The sequence below is a fragment of the Mustela erminea genome, chromosome 2 (genome assembly GCF_009829155.1).
Source record: "Mustela erminea isolate mMusErm1 chromosome 2, mMusErm1.Pri, whole genome shotgun sequence".
Lineage (NCBI taxonomy): Eukaryota > Metazoa > Chordata > Mammalia > Carnivora > Mustelidae > Mustela > Mustela erminea.
Window position 1 is genome coordinate 19,957,833 of NC_045615.1, and position 27,997 is coordinate 19,985,829.

Below are 27,997 nucleotides of genomic sequence, written 5' to 3' on the forward strand. Positions count from 1 at the left end.
CAAGAAATCGGGAAAACTTGCAAGAGGCAGATCGGGGAGTAGGAAACAGAGTCAGTTCACAGTGACTAAACCCCTTCTCTAGGAATGAAGGCCCACCTGTGCTTGCGGTGTTGGTGACGCTACAAAGGCCCTTGTTTATATAACCCACTGTTGCTGCCTCTGGATTATGCAGTTGCTTCGTTCCAAGAGAATACAGCAATACACTTCTCCTTTAGTGAACTTGCTCAGCTTGCTACCGTGCTCGTAGCGCATTTCCAGTGTGTCAAAATCTCTCTGGGGGAGAAGGCTCTGATTTAATCCAGCATGGGCAGTCACGGATTAGAGCGGCACTTACAGTACGGCTGGGGAGGGTATCTGCAAGACCTGCTCCCTTGTCCCATTTCAGGCAAGGTGGCTGAAGCTAGGCCTGTGCGGGGAAGTTTCCGACTCAATCTGAGTTGGAACCCTGCCCTACGGGGCTACTGACACAGGGGATGTCGGTGGGGAGGGAGTATCCGCCCATAAAAATGGATTGCTTGAGGTTAAAAACAATATTCTCCCTAAACACTCCATCAGGAGAGAAAGAGCCTGCCCCCTACCTCGGGCCATGGGGAAAGCCAAAAGAGCAACTGCTCTCCAAAGCCTCCATCCATGTTGAGGAGGAGCAGGAAACACTGAGCCTTCTTCTAGGCACCCTACTCCCAGTATTTCCTTCTTCTTGGAATAGCCTTAGGTACTACCACTTCCTGCCTTTTCCGGAAAGGGAACTTGAAGCACAACAAGGGCAAACAACTTCTCTAAAGTCACACATCGCCAGTCAGGAGGCTGCCCGGAACTGGAGACTAGCCTGCTTTCTGAGAAGGAAATCAAGAAAACAGTAACACCACCACACACTTTGGTGGATGAGCGCGGCCACCTCAATCAGTAACCTTCCTTCAGCTACGTTCTGTCACGAGGCGGCCCAAGGGCAGCAAGTCAGGACAAGCCCCAGAAAAAGGAAGCATCCTGTGCATTTTATTTAAGTGGTAACGACTATAATTATTTTCAGTGATTAACGTCTCTATTGTGTCTGCTCATGCTCTTGAAAGGAATCATATTACTATTTATCTTCTAACTCTACCTTATCTCTTTTTAATATTGATTTCCTTTTTATCCTGTTTTTATAATTCTTTTGATCACTTTGGCTTCCCTTGAGATGTTTATTTCCTTTTCTTCCCAACTGGTCTTTTTATGCTCTTTCACAAAGCTTTCAATCAGTGTTTTCCACATAATATTTATCTTGCCTTTCTCTGCAGTACTCACAAAGGAAAACATGTCAGAAGGTTTTACTAGTAGAATCACAGAATGTAGAGCAGAAAAGGTCCTCTGAGAGAGTTCTGTCTAAGCCCACGGTTTTTAGAGGAGGAAACGTCCATGTGAAATACTTTCTTTTGTTAACCTTTGTACCTGTGTTTCGTCCTTACGTAATTTTAGAAGAAGCCCTCATCTGTCATTAGCTGTATGCCACTAAACAAGTTACCCAGAGTTCTGTGGCTTAGTTACCTCATGTCTGAAATGGTAAGACTTACCATTAATACTAATACCTGCCTTCCCCCTACCCTCCTTTGCTCCCTCCGATAACTCCCTCCCTCTCAGGGCTACAGTGAGCCGCAGATTGAGGCACCCGATTAAAAATGCACTGAGATAGGTGGGGTGCCTGGGTGGCTCAGTGGGTTAAAACCTCTGCCTTCGGCTCAGGTCATGATCTCAGGGTCCTGGGATCGAGCCCCGCATCAGGCTCTCTGCTCAGTGGGGAGCCTGCTTCCCTCTTCTCTCTGCCTGCCTCTCTGCCTACTTGTGATCTCTGTCTGTCAAATAAATAAATAAAATCTAAAAAAAAAAGGACTGAGATAGGGATGAAAACACCTATACAAATATTCAAAATTTGTTTTCTTCTTTTTCCCTTTCTCAGTAGTTTCTTTTGTCACTCCAGTGATACTCTGGGTTTCTATTATTCCAGTTATCAGCTTTCCAAACTGTCTTTTATGTATTTTTTAAAGCTCACAATTACTGCTTTCTTTTTCTAACCTTGTCAACATTTTATGTTAACTCTGACAGCTTCCCCAGGTTGCAGAATATGGACAGGGTACTATGGACAGCTGACTCTTGGTTTGATGAATCAACTCTCGTCTCCTAGCATCTCTGACAGTGTAACATCAAAGAGAATGTACTACAAAGCTAGAAATGCTAATTTCTTCTCTTCCATCATTAGTTTGTGCAATAATAGAGCTAAATTGTTTTGGTATAACATTTGACAGTTGCTAACATTTATTGAGCACTTAGTATATGCTAGGTGTTGTGATGAGGGCTTTATGTGCATATTATTCAGTTCACCAAATGACTCTACGAGGTAGGTCCTACTACTATGTCCATTTTAGTAATGAGGTATGACAAAAGTCACAAAGTTATTAAGTAGGATTGAAACTCATGTCTGTCTGACTCTAGAATTGGAATTTTTAACCCTGACATTATTCTGCTGACAAATAAGAATGCAGAGTAGTAACTCTCAAATATGTTTTAAATACTCAAAGTCATAGTTCACATGTCAGACACCAGAAAGCTAACACATCCGGTCAGTAAATCTAAGAAATGTTAACTAGGTAGGAGGAGTGTTGTAGGAAAGTTGAATTTTCTTGGCTGGGTCTCTCTCCTGCTTTATGCTAAACTTCCATCAACAGGGGTCGGTGGCATATTATATAAAAAAAAGAGACTGAGTTCCATGCTGAGATATTTGTATCAATATCTGGACTGGTTATAGATTTAGTGAGTTGGTAAAGAGAGAAAGAGAGAGAGAGAGAGAAAATACAGGCCAATTTCACTAATTTTAAATAGAAAGAAACAAAAAGTAGAAAGAGAACATGAAACTCAACAGAGTATATAAACCAGTGGGTCCTAGTTCATACTCTTGGTGTCTTTGACTAATTTGCATGTGTGAGTAAACTTGAAGAATCCAGTTAAACACTCTCTACAGATTCCTTAACCAAAACAAGCATTTAAGAATTTTAAAAGTAATTGTAATAGTTTAGTGCAGTGGGAAAAGTGTGGGCAAATGTCAAATGGAAATGGATTTTAATTCCACATGTACTCTTTGCCATCTGTTATTAAACTACTAGATTCTGATTTTAGGAGAGCTATTATACCAAACTACTCTAAGTATGGGTCCTCATCAGCAAAACAGCAACAAGAATGTATCATATCCTAGTCTTTGCTGTCCGACTTTCATGAAAGAACGTACGTATGGTCCCTCACACAGTGCCTGCTGTAGAGCAGGGCTCAGTAAACATTGGTATCTTTTATTACTGAAATAAAATCCTTGGGCACAAATGATGTCTCTCATAGTGAAAAACAAAAAACAAAAATACAAACATCTTCTGAATTTTATTCAATTCAAAAATCCCTGGTTTTTAATGGACCAATGTGGGAGGAGCATGGTGACAGCCATTCCTTAGTCTGCTGTTTATTAAAGAAGGGGCATATCTGACAGCTGAACAGGTTCCAAAGGCAATAGAACTTCACAGAATAATAGGGTCTTAAGATCTCAAGGCCTTACGGAAATCCAGTCTCCTCCGCACTGAAAACTCTCACTTTCCATCCAACCAGTGGGGACACCCTCTCCGCCCCAGCCCTCCTTCAGCCGTTCCAGCAGCGGCTCTTTTGTGCTTTTCAGCACGTTTTCAGCCACAGACAGGACATCTGCATCCTACCCAGTCTGACAGAATAGGACAGGACGAGTGGCTCTACTTCCGCCACAAGGACTAGCACAGCACACAAACAGCTGGGGAAAGGCAAACATCTTTTCTAGGGCGACATAACAAACCATTTACGAAGAAAACTTTAAAATAGCTCTGACTCCTACACTACCCAATTAAGTCACATTTTCTCCATGTCTTAATGGCTCTAGGCTTCACTCTTCCTTTATAAATCATAACCACAAGCTAGGGAAAATTGTTCCGATTACAACAATCAATAAATTTTTATTGACTGTTTACAATCAGTCTCATGCGATGCCAAGTGCCGTAAGAGCCAAGTGCCCAATGCAAGGGCTGAACCCAACGCTGCTCTGCCACTGTTTCAGATCTCAAAAACAACCCAGGCCCCAGGCGGTCTGGGCAGCTCAGTCAGTTAACCGTCCTTCTCTTGGTTTTAGCTGAGGTCATGATCTCACCATCCTGAGATCCAGCCCCGCATCAGGGTCTGTGCTAAACGTGAAGCCTGCTTCAGATTCTCTCTCTCCCTCTGCCCCTGCCCCCCTGCTCCCATGTGCATGTGCACACACACTCTCTCTCCAAAAACAAACAAACAACAAACCAAACCAAAAAAAGCCCCAGGCCACTTCCCTCGTGGCAACTCACTGCCATCACCCAGCAATCTGGCCCAAGTCTGCCTTTCTAGTTACTGTTATTATTTTTTAATCTTTCTCTACTCCTATTGTCCCACTGTGTGTGTGTGTGTGTGTGTGTGTGTGTGTGCACGCGCGTGTCCCACATTTGCATTATTTTTCCCTCCACCAAGAAGCTCCTCTCTGCATCTTGTTTTGCTGGTTTGCTGAATAATTAGCCATTCTTTATAATTCCTGTCAAATCCCATCTCTTCCATGAAGCCTGGCTCTACCACTCTTTCTGGAAGTGCTTTCTTCTTTGAATTGACTACAGGTTGGCTCCCTGTCTACTGAGAGGACACTTAGTTATCAGACATATATCTAGTCTATAAACTCATGCAAGGTCAGAATCATCTCTTCTTTGTGGTACTCACTGTGGTAACTTCCTCGTACTGAAGGCTTAAGTATTATCTGTTGAATGTACGATTTGGTAGAAGAGGTGAGCCTTTAAGAATAGGAAAGGTGAACTAGGGCATAGAGACCAATTTAATGAGGACAGCCTAAGCAAGTAGCAGAAATGAGAATGTATGAGGTTCCTCCAGGGAACAGCAAAGATTTTACCTCAACCTGAAGCTTAGACAGGCTGAATCTAGTAGTAGTTCACTTAGCCCCCGCAAAGTGAACTTCATTCTAGGGTCCTGGAACCACTGAAGATCTCTGATTAGAGCTATTATGATGCTATTATGATAAGAGACTATTATGAGAACTTTGAGTTATTGGAAGCAGTATGAAATACATAAGAAAAATTCATTTTAGAAATGAAGATACTTACAAGTTATCTACTACAATAGTCCAGGCAGAAAAGAGGCAACAAGAGCCCGAATTAGGGAAATGGCTTTGAGAGCTCAAAAAAATTACAAAGGTATTTAAAAAATATTTTAAAATATTTAAAATATAAATATTTTATACTTATATTTTTATAAATATTTTAAAAATATTTAAAATATATTTATATTTTATTTATATTTAAAATATTTAAATTTATATTTTATTTTTATTTAAAATATTTAAAAATATAAATATTTTAAAAATTTTAAAAATAATGATGCAAAGGATTCTAGTCTGAGTAACTCTGTGGATGGTGATCCCACTAACAATAAAGAAATGAGAGAGGAAGAGGCAGTACTGGGGAAAAATTTTAATTCCATCTGGAGACTGATGTCTTCTGAAGACTGGTGAAGATATCTAAATGGTTAGTGATAAATAGTGCTGGAACTCAGGAAAAACACTGGAATGCAAGGTCCCGGCATGAAAATTAACAGCAGGAAGCTGACAGCTTGAGCCAGCAGAATGGAGGAGGCCACCTAAGCACACGATGTGAGCAGGTGACACAGGGCCACAGACAAACCCTTCGGGATATCTACAACCCGAGGGTGGCAGGAGGAAGACGGAATGATCAGGAGACAGAGAAACACTAGATTAGCACAGTGGCACAGACGCGGAGTAAATAGCACGATTTGTCATTTAAAAAACTAACAACCACAAGAGATACCATATCACTTACCTTGTTGAAAAGAGGAAGGTTAAAAGCATAAAACTCAGCTGGATAGAAAATACTGGAAAAAAAAAAAAGAGAGATTGAATCTAAATTAGGGGTATAAAAATATCTGTAGCGTATTTACCATACGCTTAGTTTAATCTGCAACTTATGAACTCAAGTAGAAAAACAAACACACATTGCTAAACTGGTAGAATCATCAAAGTTAGTGGGACTAAATTCGTTCTTATGGAAGATATCCCCAGGCATCATCTATGATGTCTACTACTCTGCAAATCTAAAACCCTCCTTGATTTGAGACTTGGTTACTTAATTTGTTCGATTTAGAAAGAGCTGGTTTATGCTGTGGGTATTTATAGTAAATTGCATAACTGCAGTGGTATATAATATATATTTTGGAATAACTCACGTTGATTTTTAATAAGAAAAGATTCTTAGGTATCCTTATAATTACAAAGTTGTCTTTGCTATTACAGGATAAACAGAACAAAAAGTTGATTTCTGATCCTTGCAATTACTTGCATTTCATAGTTTGCCGCTTCTTAAAATGAAATTGCCTTGGGTATAGTTTAGTAGAAAAGATGATGCAAATGTCCACATTTTAACTAACTCAGTCAGCTCTTATACTTAGAAAATGACAGTATTAAGTAAATAAATCCTACTTTTAACTCATAATAAAGGGTAAGATTAGTTCAACGTTACAGTAAAATATATTGGCAAAAAGTATTCAATCTAACATTTGAATGTGACAGATCCCATGGTTTCTTTTTTTTTTTTCCCCCCATGGTTTCTTTCATCTGGCATCAACTACTATAAATCAAACATTAAAAAACAAAGGACATTAAATCATAAATATGTAACTGATGTCTTCTTAAGGAACAGACACACAGGATAAAGTCACTGAGCACATATAAGATGAAGCTCAATATTATTTTCTAATGAAATTAACAATCAAAATGAATTTGGGGGACACAATTCACAATTTCTTCCACTTTGCTCCAGAGGAGACGGAGGGGATAGCAAAAATGTTCCATCTTCCAACTTACTTATGAATAGGATGAGAATAAGGCTGAATTTATCCAGGTCAATATTTGGGTTCGAGAACGTGTCGCAGAAGGTGGTGTAGATGATCATGAGGAGGACACTGCTGCTGATAGCACCAAAAGGCGGCTTCTTTCTTTCAAGCCAATCCTTGATGTATCTTCGGACAATCTGAAATACAGAGATCAACAGGTTGCCTTTTTTCAAAGATGTAGGGAGTTGAGTTGGGCATCGCAAAGTGATTCTGACAGCAGAAAGACATAAAGGAAAGAGAATAATTTGGATGATGGCCACAGTGGATTTCAAAGCTTCCGTGCCACACCACTCTTCTTCTGGGGGATTTCGCATTTGTAGTGCAACTTCCACTGGTGTCCATAATGAGAGTAGATTTTCAACTGCATTCAAATCCATCCTTAATCATGCCAAATGCTCTTTGCTAGCTGTCACTGAGACATGCCCATTAAGCCTCCCCAAAGTTTATCTCCTCTGCTGATCCTAATGGATGTGTGTAATTATCATAGTCCCCTTTGCCTCAACAGACAATTCCAAGTGCAACTTTGGGAATCTTAAAAATCTGACATCTTCAAGAATTTCAAGACAGTAGGTAATCGAAAGTGATCCATGGAACATATTAATATTTAAAATGCAAGCAATGCACCAGAAGTTTTTAATTAAATTATAACTCATGCTTGAAAAGCAAAAGTGCATGTGTTGTGGGAGTTTAAATAATTCAAACTCTGAATATCTAGAGTTTTTGTGAATCCAAAGACAAATGCCATTTGCATGCTTTTAGAATTCCAGAATTAATACTTAAAAATGAATAAACCTGTCCTAACTCTCCTACAAAAGGACGAGTGAATAAAATTACATAGCAATCCTCTCTTCTTTAAAAATCAAATCAGATATTTAAAATCAGGACAGGCTGAATATTGGTGATAACTTTTGCTTGGATATAAAAGTGAACCACTCTACTTAAAACCTTACACTTTTGAGAGAAGCTGAACAAACCCTGTAATAAGGACTAAAGCTGAGACATACTAAGTTTCGAGTCACTCATTATTCTGCATAATTGAACATGAGATTTCACAACAGGCTGAATTACCATGATCCATTAGCAATAATGAGGTCAGGGAACTTCTCCTGACAAGGCTGATGGGGTTCTGTCATCTTCTGCTCTGTGGCTAAAAACGTTTAATTCACAATAGAACATACCTTCACAGATACTCAAAAACAAAGTAAACTACTCTCAAGAGAACCTCTGAACAAATGGCTATTAGATCAACTTCATCCATTCTCAAGGACTCAGTAAGTGAAATACCAGTATTAATAAAGCAAATTCTAGCAGAAAGCTGACCAGTTGGTACGAAGTACCCCAAGAACAACACCTTGATGGTTGGGTGGGCTGGGAATGAAAGAGAAACTGTTTTGCTTTTTAATTTAATTTATCTTAATTTTTTCTTGGTGCTCCAAAATTCATTGTTTATGCACCACACCCAGTGCTCCATGCAATATGTGCCCTCCATAATACCCACCACCAGGCTCTCCCAAACCCCCACCCCTACCCCTCCAAAACCCTCAGTTTGTTTCTCAGAGTCCACAGTCTCTCATGGTTTGTTCCCCCCTCGACTTGCTGAATGAAATAAGTTAAGCAGAGAGAGTCAATTACACATGGTTTCACTTACTTGTGGAGCATAAGGAATAACACGGAGGATATTGGGAGATGGAGAGGAGAAATGAGTTGGGGGGAATCGGAGGGGGAGAAACAGTGTTTTTTATATATGTAGACAAATAGTGGTTAAAGATTTAAAAAAAATTAAATCTTGTAACTAAAATTACACTGAATTTATTTTAAAAAATGTGATTTTCTTTTTGTAGATATGATCCCAAACCATAGTAATTTAGTTCTAGTGTTCATTTCTTTCCTTAAGGTTAAAATGAACTAAAGGATAGGGACACCTGGCTGGCTCAGTTGGTAGAGCATGGGACTCATGACCTCAGGGTTATGAGTTCAAACCCCACGTTGGGCATAGAGATTACTTAAGAAAACTGTAGTAAGGTAGAGAGAAGTTAAGAGCAGTTCTGCCACACAATGTTAATGGGCTGATACATTAGAACACAAATTTTGGATAATAGTACTTGAGGTTCCCAGATGGCTCCATGTTCAGATATACCCCTGTGGGGGTAAGTTCTTCTCTTTTTGTTCAGAGAGACTTCATTTAAGAGGTTATTTCATATCTATTATATTTGGTAGCATGAAACTAGTAGTTGCCCAAATTTAATACAACTCAACTCCTTTAGGAAGCAAAATAAATGGAAATTACACAGAGTTATTGAAATTGATGCTGTCCTCCAATCTTGTTTCAATATACAATGATTAAAGAAACAAATGTCCTCTCTCTGCAATAGGTTATAGAATGTAAGATCCCAATTCCCAAAGCAGAAGTGTCTTCTACCACCACTGACCCCACTGACAAAATAAATAAGATAAATATGAATGAGGCATAACCTGGAAGTCAAAGCCATTTTAAAAACCAAGACAAATCTCTAATCATCAACCGACTTTATAAGCTGCAATTTGACTTAGTTAACCTAATTACCTCTTTCCTCAATACCAAGTACTCAGAGTCTCACAGTACAGTAGGACTCTTTCAGTATGGCAGGAAATACGGACTCCTAAGTCCTGCAACCTCTTACCCAAAACGCCTGTCTTCTAAACACATCAAAGTGTTAATGCTGGATACTTAATCTCAATAAAGAAAACAACTCCAAAGTTGGAAATCAGACAGAGCCACAAGTTAAGCAATAACTCTAGGTGAAAACAGATCGTCTTTCACTGTTTTTAGTCTTGTAGTGATATTTGTCTGTGTTTTCTAAGCAAACCATTTTATAAGTTTGCCAGGCTCCATAGAGCTTTTCTACCTGCCTAAAATTAAATTCACAAAGCGGCTTCTTTTTGTAACCACGTACTGAGAAAAGTGTTAAAATCTCTCCTGAACTACTGGGCGAAGTAACATTGATATGCCTTAAAGATATGCTTTGGATATAAATGTCAGGAAACCCCATCTTCTCTTTGTTCAGCCACTTACACTTCTGATACAATCATCCTCCATTTATCAAGAATCGGTGTCATTTTAAAATTCTCCAAATTTCTTTGCCTTGTAGAAACACGTAATAACTTTCTAGGAAACAAGCCTGTGCTAGAGATAGCAACCCAACCTGATATAGGTGCCTCAGAATTCCCTCTTTGCAGGGAGGGGTGGGGAGAAAGTCAGGATGAGGTGGGAAAAGGCATTTTTTTTTAAGATTTTTATTTATTTGACAGAGAGAGATCACAAGTAGGCAGAGAGGCAGGCAGAGAGAGAGGGGGAAGCAGGCTCCCAGTTGAGCAGAGAGCTCAATGTGGGGCTCAATCCCAGGACCCTGAGATCATGACCTGAGCCGAAGGCAGACGCTTAACCCACTGAGCCACCCAGGGGCCCTGGGAAAATGCATCTTGATAAGGTGGCCAGTTGTAGCTTTCTTCAGGATCCATACTAATTCATTTGCATTCAGAGATCACAGAAACTTAGGAATTCAACATTAGATGACAAATCCTCATTGACTTGCTGTTCCCCAAGGACTGAGAAGGAAAAACATCTTCCTCAGGAAACTTTATCATCTCACTTTCTTCATTTTGATTTTCTCTATTTTACATTAAACACCAGGAGAGCTTAAAGGGAAACTTAGATTTGAATGCCAGTACTTTTAATAAGCTGAGCCACACATCAATTATTATATAACCTCCTGGAAATCTGAGAAAATATGTCTTAGGTGACGAATGTTCATATACTGAGATAACTGAGATGTGTAATATCCATCATTTTAGTTTTCTCCAATTTTTTTCTGGGGCATTTTCTTGCTTTTCTCCCTTCTACTCTGTCTTTATATTTATAAATTGATTTTTGAGTGGAGATATGTGATAGATAGTTCTTCATATTAAGTCAGAGTTTTAAAGATTTATTTTTCTTCAAGGTGACTTGAGATTGTTTCTTCAAGTTTTATCCTCTATTCCACTGAATCTATACATTTACATAAAGTGGTTTGCTTTTTTCTTCAATCGTCTGTTGAAATGTATAGCCAGGGATACAAAATCAAATCCAATTATATTAACACTTTTCTTTAAAAATATTTTATTAAATATTGAGTAGATTCAAAATAATATCTAAAAAGTATAAACAGTCAAAGTACACAGGATATAGTAAACACCCATCATCTACTTAAGTATTATTTACATTGTTTCATGAGAAAAGTTGGGCAGATATTATCCTGCTCAGTTTACTTGAAAACAAAGGCAAGAGAGCCTGAAAAACTGGCATAAAATGTTAAAAAGTCATTGGAAGGAGGGTGTATGAGCAAGGAATATGACCTCAACCTCCTGGGGGAGGGAACAGGGCTTCGTGGTTAAAGGTATGTACTTTGGAGCTTCTTTCTTTGTAGTCTTGGGCAAATCCTTAACTTTCCTGTGCCTCATCTGTAAAATGGATCATGTAGTAGTGGCAGTGAGGATTAAGTTACTAAATAAATGTAAAATGCTTTAGAACAAGGGCCTGTACCTGGAGAATAGTGGCTATTCTTATTTCCAAGTCCTGATTTGGTGCTATTTCTATCATACACCGTCTACCAGGATATCCCACTGCATAATGCAACAGCTCCTGTCCTCTCGGAGCAACTCAAGTGAAGCAATGAAAATAGATCATACCTAGTATAATTTTAGAAATGTAAAATTTTACTAGCATTAATAACATTATCTTCAGCTTCAGCTGAAGATTACTTAATATGAAAAGTCAACCTAAAATTTTATTAGAATAAAGGTGGGGTTTAGCACACTGTTTTGAAAAATGTTTTTCAAAGGTGGTGGAAGTTCTAGTTTGTTAACATGTATTCATAAATCTCTCAATATAATGCATGAAATAAGTAATTGTCACAAGGATTTAGATGTATCGAAGGGTTTATCAGGAAAAAAGAAATATTGCAATGACACGTTTAATTTATTTCCAGAACTGACAGAAGATGCAATCTCTCAACCATCTATGGAAAGACGTAGCTCATAGAGTCACAGCATCTTTGAGCTAGAAGATAACTCCTGTTCTACATATGAGGTAAGTGAGGGCCAGAAGTTGTATGCACGGTCAGGCAGTGGCAGAAATCAAACCAGACTCTGCATCACACTGCAGTCAGTCAACACTGAGTCCAACCAAAAAGAAGTACTGTATGGGGAAAACACAGAAAAACAGAATAAAATTAACTCTCAGTAACACAAGTAAAAAATTAAATAATGAAGCTTTATTATGACTAGAAGATTAAGGAAAACATTTTCACCTCTTCCTTCCTGGTCTTCTTCTCCCTCTAGTTCCCATTGTTTATTTAAAAGATAATGATTAAAAAATCTCTTTTTTAAAGATATACATACAAATCTAATAGAAATATACATCATGTGCCACCTCTAGTTACAATCGAGAGATGAGATTACCTTGCCTAGGTTCCTTTCTCTGAAGTAGTACATATGAGTCCTTCTAACAAGGTCCCCAAATACCACATCACAAAGTTGTGGTGGGTCAACTAATTACAAACATATACAGAGATAAATGGACAGAAAAGGTCCCTGGTACCATAGAGCTTATATTCTACTTTAAGAAGATAAATAGAAAGCAAAAACAACGAACAAATCAACAAGAGGAAGATCATGGTCCTAAGCAGAGGTTTAAACTGGATGATATGACCCTGACGATTGGGGAGCCACTGGAGCGGGGTAAGGAAAGGTCTTTCTGAGAAGGTGGTCAGTGAGATGCTCCAAGCAGAAGGAACAGCTGGTACAGCTCATCAGAGCTGGCAGGTTTGCAAAATACAAGCAAAGTCAGTGAGACCCAGGTGCAATGGGAAAGTGGGAGAGTATTAGGGAAGGACCTAAAATTACAAAAGAGCATGAAATAATCTTGTAAGGAAATACAGTAGGATTTCTAGGAAGTGTTTAGTGATATATTAAGTTGGGGGTCATAAATTTGAAACAAGATGAGACCAATTATGTGTTTCTCTAGTAAAGCTGGAAATCTAGGTAAAATAGCTACAGATGTAGTGAAAAGAAAGGCCATGTGTACCCCAATGTTCACAGCAGCAATGGCCACAGTCCCCAAACTGTGGAAAGAGCCGAGATGCCCTTCAAGGGACGAATGGATAAAGAAGATATGGTCCATATATACAATGGAGTATTATGCCTCCATCAGAAAGGATCAATACACAACTTTTGTATCAACATGGACAGGACTAGAGGAGATTATGCTCAGTGAAATAAGTCAAGCAGAGAGAGTCAATTATCATATGGTTTCACTTACTTGTGGAGCATAAGGAATAACATGGAGGACATTAGGAGAAGGAAAGGAAACGTGAATTGGGGGAATCAGAGGAGGGGAGGAAGCATGAGACTAGGGACTCTGAGAAACAAGCAGCATTTTGGAGGGGAGATGGGTGAGGACTTAGGTGAGCCTGGTGGTGGGTATTATGGAGGGCATGTATTGCATGGAGCACTGGGTATGGTGCATAAGCAATGAACCTTGGAACACTGAAAAAATAAAATAAAATAAAATAAACTACTGGGGGCTCCATGAGGATAAATTTGAAGTTTTTTTCAGCCAGTGTTTTTATACAGTCCACATCCTACTTTTGAGTATATTTATTAAATATATTAATCATCTCTGCTTCTCAGGAGCTCCCGGATTAATTATAATCGCTCCCGATGAATATTATGAATCAAGTACCATATGAGCACTGGCATTTAGTCTAGAACGAGGCCGTCAGAGCAGGTCCACGGCACACCAAAGGACATTTTTGTACTGAGACTTTTTTTTTATTTTAAGATTTTATTTATTTATTTGACAGAGATCACAATTAGGCAGAGAGGCAGGCAGAGAAGCAGGCTCCCTGCTGAGTAGAGAGCCTGATGTTGGGTTCAATCCCAGGGATCATGACCTGAGCCAAAGGCAGAGGCTTTAACCTACTGAGCCACCCAGGCGCCCCTTTGTGCTGAGTCTTAAGGAAGGAGTTTACTGGTAGGAAAGGCCAGTACCTAACTAAAGCTGAGAGGCAGGGGCAGTGAAGGGGCGTGGCCAGGCAAGAGAGTGGTGCAGGCCTGGTGCAGAAGGAAGGGGATGGTGGGAGGTGACAGGGAAGAAGCAGGGTGGGGCTAGACTGTGAGGGGTTTTGTGGGCCACACAAGGAATGGGCAAAAGGCAGCGGGGGCGGGGTGGGAGGGGAGGCCTTTTTAAGAAGAAGGACAACATTTGATTTTTTTAGGGCTTTCCTGGAGGCAGTGAAGACATTGACTAGGAATGAGGAGAGGCTCACAGAAGGGACAAGAGGTGCAATAATTTAGAAGAGAGGTGACGAAGTTGTGACATCCTCTCTGGCGTGTGGGTGTGGTTGCGGATGCCAGATGTGAACGACTTCTGCGGCAGAAATGGAGGCATGTAGTGATCACCTGAATGTAAGGGAGTGAGGATGTACAGAAAAAGAGGAGGCAGGTGGTTTCTGAAGGTAGCGACTGGGGGTATGATTATTAATTCCTAAAACTAGAATACAAGAGGTGGGCCGGTAGATGCAAATATGTTTTCCTCTTTGAGAAAAGCCATTAAAGGACTTCGGTAGTAGAAGGATTTTTTAAAACCACCTATATTACTTTTTGACTATTTTTACTATGTTATAATTTATCGTAATACTTTACTACTGGGCAAGCAATGATGAACACTCTAACAATATATTACTCTCTTGGGATATATATTCCTTTTTTTTTAGATGTTTCATTTATTTATTTGTCAGGCAGAAGGAGGGAGAGAGAGAGCACACAAGCAGGCAGAGAGGCAGGCAGAGGCAGAGAGAGAAGCGGGCTCCCTGCCGAGCAAGGAGCCCATGCGGGACTAGATCCCAGGACCCTGGGATCATGACCTGAGCAGAAGGCAGCAGCTTAACCCACTGAGCCACCCAGGCGTCCCGGGATATATATTCTTGATAACATAGCTTACATAACTATGTATGTAACTAAGTATACATATAACCATATATATATATATATATATATATATATAAATGTTTGGCTTCAAACATATAGACAAAAAATACCTTTGTCTAATATTTAAAGATATATATATATATATATGTTTGAAGCCAAACATTTATAATAAACAGAGATATCTCCAAGATCCACAAAAAAAAAAAAAAGAATGTGTGAGCCTCAGGTTATATAGAACTATTTTCAGAAATATATTCAGAACTATTTTCAGAAAAAAATAAGTATGGGTTTAAAGTAATAATAACCACAGCTTAAACTGTCCAGAGCTGAGAAGGGCAGGCAGGTTCTGTTATGCCTCTATACAACAGCATTTCCCTTACTGTTCATAAAACTCATCCATCATTCCCTCACTCACCCATTCCATACATTATTTATTGGTTACCTATCATCTGGGTATGGTGAACAAGACAAATATGAAGCTTACAGTCTAATGAGAGAGACAAACAGGCAAAGGCCAAGAAAGGAATCAAGGTGCTATGATAAAGACAATAAACAACCAGGGAAACATACTTCAGATAGGTGGTTCAAAGAAGGTATAAATTAAAGAGTCACATGAGGGGCGCTTGGGTGGCTCAGGGGGTTAAAACCTCTGCCTTCAGCTCAGGTCATGATTCCCAGGGTCCTGGGATCGAGCCCCGCATTGGGTTCTCTGCTCAGTAGGGAGCCTGCTTCTCTCTCTCTCTCTGCCTGCCTCTCTGCCTACTTGTGATCTCTGCCTGTCAAATCAATAAATAAAATCTTTAAAAAATAAATAAAGAGTCACATGAACAATGAGTTGGGGTGGGGAGGTAGATGGGGAAGGATACTCTAAACAGAAAAATTAAGTAGGAATTGAGAAAAGCTAGGGAAGTAAGAGTGTAGGAAAGTGGCAAAGAGGTTAGAGAGGTAAGGGACAAAATTTAGCAGAAGACCTGTGATGTGAGCAGCACTGTAGAAGCATTTTTCCAAGTATTATTCTGTATTTAATTAAATGGTATTCTTTGAGTACCATTAAATCATTCTCTCTTCCCCTAAATTTAGTCCGTTTTCTAAGTATAACATTAAAATTTAAAAACAAAATGGAGACATGTAGCAGGTGCTGTGGGGTGTCACCTGGAATGAGGTGTTTGTTCCCACGTTGCAGGGCATGTTAGTTGTCCCAGAGATCCCTGATAAGTTCCTCTTTGGGAACTGCTACTCACACTGCAGACTCTGCCAAGGTCATACCTCTCAGGGCGAGTGGAGGGAAGCCAGTATCTAATGCCTCGTCAGTGCAAAAGTCTATTAAGACTCTGGTCCTCAGTGGGGTCAGTGCAGCTAGAAGCCTTTGCTGGAACTACATTGTCTTGCACCGTCTCCCCGTCCTACGTTTCTTACTTTCCCAAAGGTGTTCATCCCAAGGGCTCTCCTCGAGGAAACTTCCTATATAGAAACCTCTGTCTCACACTCTCTTTCCCAGAGAACCAAGCCTAAGACAGTGTGTAAATATTATATACATGTAACATGTGCACAGACATAATTGTTTTTCTATTTAATATATCAAAGAGTTGCTTCTCATTTAGTATTTATAGGGAATTTGACAATGATGATCATAGACACTGTAGGGCACTTACCTGTGTCAGGCTCTGTGATGACAAAAACTTTACATGCATCCACATTTTAATTAATCCTCACAACAACTGCTTGAGATAGGTGGTATTATTATACAAGTTGGTAAATTATGAACTTGGAGCTAAGGAGATCAAATGACTTGCCTAAAGTCACACAGCAAATAAAAGGTAGAACTAAGAACTAGAGTCCAGTTGTTCTTTAACCAACGTTTGAGCTCTTAACCATCCTGACATACTATTTTCCTAAGACTCACTCATTTTAGTGGTACAATTCTGTACTCCATTCCTGTGTTTTTAAATTTGAATGTTATAATTCAATTACATGCTTATTAACTTGCTATAAGAGGTTAAATATAAGAATTTCTCCCATTAGTCTAATTCAATAAGTATGATAAAGGAAACTAAATTTTCTAAGATCTAATTTTAAGAGCTAATAGAATTAAGTGTTTATTTTATTAATTACATGATCACAAATATGATCGCGGCTGTTGAAGGGGTCTACGAAGAAGCCAGCCAGCTAGATGCTTGTTGCCAACAACAGTTATAATGCTGAGACTTTATCAGAAGGAGCAGAATAAGGAAATGATTTGCTAGGTATTTTTAAGCTAAATACATGGCTATGAAGTACAGATAATAAATTAAAAAAATCAAGATTCTGTGCAGGCATCCCTATGTAAAGCTATCTGCAAAGCAGATTGATATTAAATACAAAAATAAAAAGTGGGAATATGGTGATGGATGAAACCTGGTGTTTCACAGTATTTTATGTTTTCTTTAAATGTCTTTTTCTCTGTCTTTTCTCTCAATTGTCCTGACATTGTATCAGAATTCACAATTTGACCAAAAAAAAAAAAAAAGGGCAAGTAAAATTGGAGATCTTACCTGTCCAATAATGAGAGGAACCACAACAGTCATAAAAAGCTGAGAAAAAATAGATGTAAAAGGCACAGAAGAGGAAGAGCCAAGCTGTAAAGCAAGAATATAAGAGGAGTTAGAATTACTTTGAATCAGTTATCCAATATTGCTGTTAACTAAATGATACAATAAATGAATTCTCTTACAGGCACCAAAAATTTGGTAGCTATATACATAAATCAAGTGAAGTCACTTTTTTTTTTCTAAATTTAGCACCCAATAGACTAAGTGCTTTACCTCTTAATTTTTATGAGAAACTACCATTGAGGAAAAATGATAACTATGGTTTTGTAATTAACTTACATTGCTTATTATTAACTACATTTCTGACTAGTCAAGTTATTCTGTGCTCGTACTGTTTATAATCATATGGCGTGATATTTCCCCATAGTTTGCGTACTCTTCTCTTTGTCCCAGCTGCGGATTCCTAAAACAAACAAGGGTATCTCTCATCATTCTCTTCTCAAGATCACATTTTCATCTGTGCAAATGAAATAGTTTCTAACTTTTCTATCCTTCAAAACAAAGGCAATGAATCTCACATGCCTTTAAAAATGTATTCGTATACAAAATCTAGGAAATGGGAATTCCTGAAACACACATTATCTTTCAACCTAAAATTTCAATATATCCCTTCTAAATGTGTATGTTTTGACACTGCTCATGATTCCCATTTTTTCCTCCCTCTTCATTTTTTGGTTTGTTTTCACTAATGACTATAATCTCGGCCTCAGAAAGATTCTACTGCCAGGAGCACAGATAGTGTTTGCCTATAAACAGCCCCACGCTCATGTTAGTCTCAACCACGAAGAATTGCAGGCTTCTTATTAATTTGTTAATGGCTTTCAAAACCTCCTTCTGGTTTTCAAACCTCTTTGGACAAACAATAGCCTGTCCCATAGATGTTTATCGTTTTTTATGAGTCCCTTTTGCAGTCAGGTTCTTCCAAGTCATCAATAACAATCTCCTGGGAAGTTGAAACTTACTTGCACCCTTCCTCTGTAGACCAAACCTCAATTTTCATATTTACCTCAGTTTAATTAAACTTGGAAATACCTTTTGGAAGACAAACGTTGTGAAAGACTTGGAGGTAGTGGTGACCAAGGGCACTGAATGTTAAACAAAACAAATGAAATCTCTAGATAAATGAAGTCAGTGGCTCAGAATAAAATGACGTGGGATCAGCGTTTTCGCTGATTTCTAATTCCTGCATGAACTAGCTTACCAAAATCTTTTCTTCACCCTGGTGTATTCTATAAAAATCTGCCCCCATCCTCAGCCCCTCCGCGCATGTGCACACGCTCAAGACGCCAAGAATGTATGTCCTTCCCATCAGGGGCTTGCCTTCACCTCATACTAGCTTCAGCACTGACCACTGGCTGTGAATTGAACTCATAAACACTGTAGCCTCTAAACTTTTCCTCCATAACCAATATAAATGAATGAAATGAAGAAAGACAAACAGAAAAAGTAAAACTGTGACAGAAACGTGAATGCACAGGATTCCAGGTGTGTTAAAATGCCACATAGTTGTTAAATGTTTCCTTTTACACAAAGCCAAAGTATTAAAAGCTAATAAGCACAACGTATTGTAGAGCAATGATGTCTTTGAAGTGCAAGGCATTTAACAAATATATATTTCTTTCCACAAATAGTAACCCTAAGGATGCTCCTGAGGTAAGAATTAAACTTTTAAAAATGTATATTTTATGGCGAAATTGAGGGATTAGATGAATAGAAGAATAAATTTTAAAGAACAGGGTTTTTAAGTTCAAAAACATCCAGCTCAGGGCTCAATCCATAAGGTTCACAAGGTATGGAGAGAGGCAGTAGGATTCCAAGTGATAACCTTCAAGTAAAATCTATCAATTCTTGCCTGGAATCTCACCGGTAATCTCACATATTTCTGTTTCCCTTTCTATCTCAACTCTACTGTTACTTAATGTGTTCTGAAAATGTTTTAATGAATAACCATATCAAGCTATATTCCCTCTGTAGGCCCAACGCTTAATCCAATACCTGAGAAAGAGTAAATTTGCAGATAATAAAGCTGTGCACAATGAACAAATGAAGTAATTTGTAAATATAAGGTGCTAAAAAGTGCCAAACTCTTATTCAAAATCATATCCCTATTTTCTTCTGAAGTTACAAAGATACGAAACTGAAAACCTCTTTTGAAGAGGTTTTCTTTTTTTTAAAAAAAGAGGTTTCTTTTGAAAACCTCTCAGGGGCGCCTGGATTGCTCAGTTGTGATTCCAGGGTCCGGGGATTGAGCCCCACATTGGGATCCCTGCTCAGTCAGGAGTCTGCTTCTCCCTCTCCCTCTGCCCTGACCCCCTGCTTGTGCTCTCTCTCTCTCACAGATAAAATATTGGGGGGGGAAAAAAAAAACCTTATATTCAGGTGACGTTATACAGTCACTTAGCATTATTTTTTTTCACTACTTGTTTATCATAGCAACACAATTAATTCCAATATGTACGTAGAAACAAAGGGCCTTTAAATAAGACGAGAACCACGTGAAAAAGGATGCATGCGTGTGTGCGTGTGCACGCATGTGTGCATGTGTAAGAAGCTGAGTGAGGGTGGCTATATGTGTTCTCTGCCCTCAGTTCTCCTCCATAGCCCTCCTTAGCTCCTTAAAGCTGCTCTGGAGGGGAAGACCTAAAACTGAACAGAATCCTAACTCTGCAAGAGATTTGGAGTCCCGTTCAGAAGAGTATGTTGCTTCTCAAACATATTCAAGCAACTCATCAGCCAAATTTACTCTGTGATCATAGTTCTCCTACACTGGAAGTTTTGGTGGTTTAACTAGAAAGTATTGTTGAAGAGCAGTTACCCCAGAAATCAAATAGAGAGAAGAGTTAAAACATCATTTATTAAGTTAATTTGGGGGTTATTTTTAATCCCAACTCTATCTAAAAGATTGCATTTGGGGATAAGAGAGGTAAAGGAGAATTCATGTCAACTTTGGTTTTAAAAATTTTTATCTATTTTAACTTCTCCATCCACCACACAATAGACCAACTGCATGTTCAATTTTAATTTTTTTTTAATTTAAATTTAATTTAGTTAACACATAGTGCATTATTAGTTTCAGGGGTAGAATTCCGTGATCATCAGTTGGGTATAACACCCAGTGCTCATTACATCACGTGCCCTCCTTGATGCCCATCACCCAATTACTCCACCTCCCCATCACCTCCCCTCTAACAACCCTCACTTTGTTCCCTAGAATTAAGAGTCTCTTATAGTTTGCCTCTCTATCTTATTTTATTGGGTATTCGGTGTTCAGAAGGCTTGTGTTCCTAGAAGTTCCTAGAAGTGATCTCCAAAGTCCCTTTGTCTTCTAAAACACCTATGATCTCTGGTCCACTCGATTAGGAATGCAGGTTAGAGGAACCCCCTGCTTTGACAGATCAGAGACCAGAGCAAGCCAGCCAGGGATGTAATTAACAGAGTACATGAAGCCAGACTAGATACGCAGTGATGCTGGGGAGAAAATCCCATAGGATGACTCCCTTAGAAGTGGGTCTGAAAGGAAGGAAATCTCAGTTCTGATGTCTAACTTGGCATAAGTCTTTTCTTTTGAATCGACAACCAGACCTGTCACTGTGGTCAGTGTGAAGATGCAGAGATACCCTTGGGGAAGTGCCTGACGCTATGAAGTATACCTTGGCATCCGGAAGAAAGAAGAACGAGCATCTGGCATAGGGTAACATATGAGAACATGACCAGGAAAGTAGCAGACCCATCATTTTGTATGCAGAGTTGATTGTAACTAAAGCAGAAGGAAATATGTTGCCTGGTATATTTGGTTCCTCACATTTTAATGAAGACCCTGCCAGGGTTTCTGTTGTAAAGACCAGTGTGTTTATAAGAAGCATCCATAATTTATAACTTTGGATAGAGTTGCAGGTTTGGGGTAAGTATGTATCAGGCCAGGACTCTGGGCTTCATGGAGCTACCCTGGCAGATTTAAAGGGGATAGTCTCATACTGCCAACCCGTATTATAAGATACACTGTGTTAAATGAACAATCTGGTCACTGGCTAATTTCCTTTAGGAATATGATGCTTTAAAGCACAGAACTCACAATCAGGTTTGTTTATTTGTTTTAATATCATGCTGAGAAGAAATGTTTTAGTGAAAAATATGTGGTTTAGGACCTTTGTATTTAATTATTCAAATAGTTACTGGTGCCTCCTGTGAGCCAGAAGCATGTTTTAGGGATTGGGAATCCAAGAGTGAACACAACACAAAACCCCTCCTCTCCAGGAGTTGCTTTTTAAAAGTTGAGGTGTACGGGCACCTGGGTGGCTCAGTAGGTTAAGCATCTGACTCATGATTTCAGCTCAGGTCATGATCTCAGGCTTGAGATCAGGCTCTATGCTGAGCGTGGTGCCTGCTTGGGGTTCTCTCTCTCCTCCTCTGCCCCTCCTCCCCCTGCTTGAGCTCTCTCTCTCATAAAGAAATTCTTTTTAAATATTAAAAAAAAAAGTTGAGGCATGTATGCATGTCCACCCACCACCGAGTTCCTTTCCATAGAACACCTTCCCCCACCTGTAAATGGAAGAGTTCTAGTCTTTGTCTAAGAATTAGTTCAATAACTACTTTAGAAATTCTTTCCAAACCCTCCTCTTGAGTTGCAGACTTGGTTTCTTTTGTGGCTCTGCATTTATATTGTTCCCCTCAGGGTCTTTGGTTGCTCCTGTGTACAAATCTGTCTCTCAGTAAACTGTATATTCCAGAAGGTCAGGGACAGGTATCTTATCCATGTTTATATCCCAGGGCCCAGCATACTGCCTACACTTTACATCTAGGGCAGTGGTTCTCACTGTAGCACACCAGAAACACCTACAGGGCTTCTTAAAACAGATTTCTTGGCCCCACCTTGAGAGAGGAATGGGGAGGATGTCGAGAGTGTGCATTCGAATATGGCTCCATTGATGCTGATGCTGCTGGGCTCGGGGTCGCCCCTTGAGAATCACTCATCTAGTACACTGTAGGTATTCAACAACAGATGTGAGTTCAGTTGATGAATGCCTACCATACACAGGTAGAAAAAGAGGCCTGACAATGTTTTCTTTTCTTTCCATGCTTCCAACTCACAAGTAAGTTACTGAGCCCTACTTAATTTACAGACCCTAGGAAAGGATCCGTTGCCTGGCCTCCCAACCATGTCCTGTAATTACAATAATGACAACTTTTTTTGAGTACTCTCTATGAGCCAGACACTGCTCTAAAAGCTTGATGTGGGGCACCTGGGTGGCTCAGTGGGTTGAGGCCTCTGCCTTTGGCTCAGGTCATGTTCCCAGGTCCCGGGATCGAGTCCCTGCTGAGCAGGGAGCCGCCGCCCCCCTCTCTCTCTACCTGCCTCTCTGCCTACTTGTGATCTCTGTCTGTCAAATAAATAAATAAAGTCTTTAAAAAATAAAAAATAAATAAATAAAAATAAAAGCTTGATGTGTGTCAGAAAATTTAACCCTCACAGCAACTCCTCCAGGTAGGTCTTACTAGCACCTGTATTTTCATATCTGAGAACTGCTAGACAAGGTCATTAGCTAGAGAGTGACAGAGCCAGGATCTAAACCTGAAAGTGTCACTTCACAGCCCTCATATTTAATTCTTACACTCCACTGCATATTAATTACAAAAGGTACAGAAGAGTGAAATGGGGGAAGGGGGCAGAGTGGAAGCCAAAGCTGGGCTCCCCCTTTCTTGCCTATGTGAGAGCAAGAGAGGGAGTGTATGTGTGTGCACGTGTGTGTGGTGCCTGCATGAAGGTAGGGAACTGGAGGGCAGGCAGAAGCAAGAAGAGGGAGGAGGAAGCAAAAGGAGGGGTGGGGAGAAACTCGTAAGTAGTAGTTGATGATGCAGCCTTTCTCAATTAGGTGTCCAGATTTGAGCACAAAACACACTGAATTATTTGAGTGACTATCTTCTCTACTCTGTCGAGGATGATACCTAGCTAGCACCAGAGTAAACACATCAGAAAGATTTCATCCAATACACACAATGGATGTCATAGGGCATAGTTAGAAAATTAAAAATAATTTTCTAAGCTGGCAGACAAAGGCTGAATGGAAGCAGGATTGACTGTTATCCATTCAATTTAGAAACTGCTTGATTTGGAAAGAATCTGGGGGTCCAGTGGGTACAATATTATGGAGCCGACCAAGACTCAGAAAGACAAATAAGTAACAATTCTTGATGGAGACGCTGACTGCCTGTAAAATCATAGTTATCAACCTAGAGTTAGAAAACAGATGGTGCATTTTAAATCACTTCTGTAAGTGAGCTGACCTGTAAATTGTCATTAATGCACCAGGTCTTCACTTGCTCTGCTGTGTAATCAGCCTTTTATCTCCTACCAGGGAAATCCATTAGCCACAGGCGTCTCTACTATTCGTGTCTCTTCTCAGCTATTAAGACATTATTGTATTAAATAATTCACCCTTGGTGATTGGTCTTTGCTTTCATTAGTACCACATTCGGGGAAAATATAATAACAGATATTTAGTTTATACTGTAGAATGATGAATGGTAAATCTCTTCTGTGAGAAAATCAGGAAGAAGCTGCTTCAGATACAGAGCAGGATTTGTTCACTTCCTGCCCAATTTCCACCCTCCGCTCTGGCCCTCAGAGCCCACCCTTGGGAGGGGGAAAAGGAGGGAGCTCGCCTCCTATGGGCTCAAACTTTGTCTCCCTACACAGACACACACATAAATACCTGTCTCCTTCCTGTCGCAAAGACAAGCATTCAGACAGAATAAGGGAGAGTGTCCCCAGGCCCCGGTCCCCCAAATCCTTCTAGAGTTTCATCCTTCCCTAGAAACTACAGTTCAGCTTTTCTTTCATTCCTGCTGCCCCTTCTCTTGCAGGGAAACATGCAAACCACACTGATTACTCACACAAAATCAATGACTTCAATGTATACCAGCTGGCAGGCTCAATGTAAAGATGACAATGATTTCTATCAAAATTAAAATATGATTGTTAAATACCCATATCGATTCAGCCACATGCATGAAGCTAAAATTGGGTTAGTGTATGGAAGGTATATATACTTAGTTGAGGAAATGAGCCTTTTTATATAGAGATACATGGTATTTTTCTTTCTTTGAGAGATAAAGAAAAAATAGGCTTTTGATAATTTTTAAAGGTAAAAAATTATGTAAAATTTTTCCTTTTGTGATATGCAAATTTAAAACACAGGATTACCTTCCATTAACTGATGGAAACTGTGTGCAATTATAAATTCTGGTTACTCAAACCAAACAGGTTATTTAGTAAAATGTGCTCAAAAGAACTGGAAAATGGTTTATCCTAACCCAAAAAGAAAACGTGTGGAGAGACAGGCTTCCGGGACATGGAGGGCTGGAGAGAGAGATATTCAGAGGCACATGGGAACAAACTTTGCTCCTGATTCCCTGACCACAGAATTTGGTCTTGTCAATCTGTTTGGTTCAGGAACCAAAGAGCCTACTGTTGCCAAAGAGTCCCTTAAGTGGAGCAAATATGCAAGTTGCCCCAGAAGAGTGCTCTAAGCCTGGGGACCAAAGGACAAGAGCGGCATATGGATGCAGTGTCCTTTTCAGTCTGGCCATACCCCACCAGCTCAGGGAGCACCAGGAGCAGCAGCAGCTGGTGCTGAGGAGGGAAGCAAGAGCTAAAGGAAAAGCCTGGCTTTCCTCCAGTGTTACTGGTCCCTTCAGTTAAGTCTAAGAAGTCCCAGACCAGCAGAGGCATTGGCCTCTCTGGGTCAGTGATCCTGGAAAGGGAGAAGGGGTTTATCAATGTTACCTCTGGAGCACTCAAAAATGGTTTACGAGGTGCTCCCCCTCACCCATCATGGTTCAGTAAGATCTAGGAGGAGTCCTTCGCATGAGCATTTGCAAAAGACTCCACAGATTATTTTGCTTTACAAAATTCTCTCTGTGTGAGAACGATTTCTGAGCACAAAGATAAGCTACTCTCAAGTTCAAGAGGAGGTCTGTCTTCACTGGCTTTAGGGACACTCTTGGGCACAAGGTGGAGACTGGTTCAGTATGAAGCAAATGGCTAGTTTCTCTTTAAGTGCTTTCTGTTTTATCACTTTGTACATCACACACGTATGTGACCATCAATTATGCAACCGTCATTGGGAACATATTACAAAAAATAATCAGAGTATTATACATGACACTAATGGCTGTATTCATTTGTTTCTGTTTATATTGATGGGACTAAAACGGCAATAATTTTCTATCACAGATGGCCAATTACTAGGGAAACTAATGATGATTGTAGCCTTGAAAGCTGTCACTGACCTGTCTCCCCTACCCTGGCTCTCTCTCTAACATGAACTCTTGAACCATGTAGTCTGAACCGTGTAGGTTAGCAGTGAATTTTTTCCTCTAAATTTATCCCGTGTTCTTTGTTCTTGTTTACCCAAATAAGCCTTAAGTTTCTTCAAGATGATAATTATGCCTTCTTTTTTGTCTTTCCTATGTTACCTACAATATCCATGGTCAAGAAATAATAACTGAAAGCTGGTAGTCTGTCTTAAAATAAACCTTCTCCTTAGAGCCTTGCTTTGAAAGCTTAATTTGGAAAGGAACATTCAAGGGGACACAGAGCCTGGCTGACAGTCCCTCGTGTTCTTTACTAGTTGCGTAGCCTCTGATGAGTTACAAAACCTCTTTGAGTCTAAGTTTTCTCATACAAGATGAGGATAATATGTCTAAAGGGAGTCATGGGATTACGTGTGAAGTATATTTTATAGCCACTTGACAAGAATTATTCTCTTTCCTCCCATTTCCCCCTCTCCTCCCTAAAAAAACAAGGTTTCTTAGACAGTATGGTGGGTATTCAAGCCTACTGAATTTAAGAACCACTGAAATGGAAAGTATCAGAAGAGAGGGTCACATCAGTGGAACATAAGTTTCTGAGTTAGCTCAGAAAGAGCCTGCTGTGCATGTATGTGAGTGTACATCCGGGTTTGTATGTGTGTGTGTATATGTGTAATTATCATAATGCCTCATAAATACCTGCTTGAAGAGAGGCCGGCTTCCTAAGAAATCGAGTCATATCCAAACACGTGACAGGACATCAGAGCTAGCAGTGCTCCCACTTACTTCAGGGGTGCTTACCTGCTACTGAACAGGTAAACGTGTAGGTGAATGTTTATCAAATATCCTAAGATACTGATGTGACCATCCCCGTGTATGAAAATGGTCTGTCTGATCTATGACTTTGAGGACATGACTTACAGCAGTGGTCTCAGTTTGGACTCTGAATGTTTCCAGAGGCCTTGATGTTCAATGACCTTTACGGCTGGAGTGGAAGTGAACGAGGCCTTGATCTGTCCTCTTAATGGCACAAGCTCGAAGTGTTCCTGACCTTCCCCTGCCAAACATAAACTTATTTAAAGACATTGGTGGTCTATAGAATTATGGAAATTGAGACCATGAACATGGTCTCTAATATATGGTTTCTTTATATCACAACTGCATTGAATTAGACGGACCTATTCTATGGTATGAAGATGGTTATGTCCGCCCTTTGTCTTAACTCTCAGAGGAAGTGAAAAAGAAGTTCACATTGTTTCCTTTCATTCCTTAGAGTAAGCAAGATGGGGTTGGTTAGAGATGCTGTGGGGTGGCAGCTAAGGAGGCTTCAGGGGAGCTGGAGTCCACAGAAGTGGGAGCTTCACTCTGCCCCCATTGACCTTCCCAGGGCGGTTGACTCAGATTTCAAACCTGACAGGCTGACCTCACCACCTACATGCTGAACTCAGGGCTCTGGCCTCTTCACCTTAACTACCACACTCCACTCCAATTCCAGCTCTAAAATCTCTCCTTCAGTGTTCTCTACTATTGGCTGCTGCACAAAGACTGTAATAATCGCTGGTAAACAACCATATCAAAGGAAAGGAAAGTCATGGAAAGTTTTGAAGTGATGTCAGACATAACAGAATCAGAGCCATGTATATGAAAAAATCTGAAGTAAGTAGGAGATCCTTTGAGAAACATCAGAAGTTTCCATCTAACCTTCTCTTTTTCCTCAAATTAAGTTTCCTTTCAGTACAAAATTCTCTGTAACCGCCCCCCCCACACTTCTTCTATTAAATAAAATGTTTTCTATTTTAGCAATCTCCTTTGAAATATTTTGATACTTGTGATACTTAACAATTTCTGGCTTAGATTTTAATTGCCTATGAATGTATTCTATCTTCTCTATTAAACCATAAATTCTCTGAGAGAAGGATCAATGTCAGATTGATCTCTATAATATTCACTGTGCACAGTAGGCATTAAAACACTGAATAAAAGAATGGATATTTTACTTAATATTATTGAAAAAAAACTGTAAATTCTTTCTCATAGCAAATATGAGGTAAAATTTTATGCACCAGGCTGAGACCCTAACCTTCTATCCATTCACTTATCATCTGAACCACTCTAACCACTCATTA

General features: G+C 39.6%; 1 protein-coding gene and 1 long non-coding RNA gene across 10 annotated transcripts in view; one reads left to right on the forward strand and one right to left on the reverse strand.

Annotated features, from left to right (window-relative positions):
* The window catches only part of SLC10A7 (solute carrier family 10 member 7), a 256,897-nt gene that overhangs the window by 33,620 nt on the left and 195,280 nt on the right, over window positions 1-27,997 (reverse strand). For 4 of the 9 annotated variants that reach the window (XM_032332448.1, XM_032332446.1, XM_032332449.1 and 1 more), the window contains 3 exons: window positions 17,505-17,588; window positions 6,941-7,106; window positions 5,901-5,952 (listed from right to left, as the gene is read on the reverse strand). In XM_032332448.1, the coding sequence (XP_032188339.1) occupies window positions 5,901-5,952; window positions 6,941-7,106; window positions 17,505-17,588 (302 nt within the window). Of the gene's footprint in view, window positions 1-5,900; window positions 5,953-6,940; window positions 7,107-12,042; window positions 12,182-17,504; window positions 17,589-27,997 lie in introns of those variants that run through there. The other 5 variants (XM_032332450.1, XM_032332452.1, XM_032332453.1 and 2 more) reach the window with 4 other exon arrangements.
* The window catches only part of LOC116584317, a 51,011-nt gene continuing 23,761 nt past the window's right edge, over window positions 748-27,997 (forward strand). The window contains exons 1-3 of the long non-coding RNA XR_004283155.1: window positions 748-1,004; window positions 11,973-12,073; window positions 26,583-26,686. This is a non-coding gene — a long non-coding RNA (uncharacterized LOC116584317). The remainder of the gene's footprint in view (window positions 1,005-11,972; window positions 12,074-26,582; window positions 26,687-27,997) is intronic.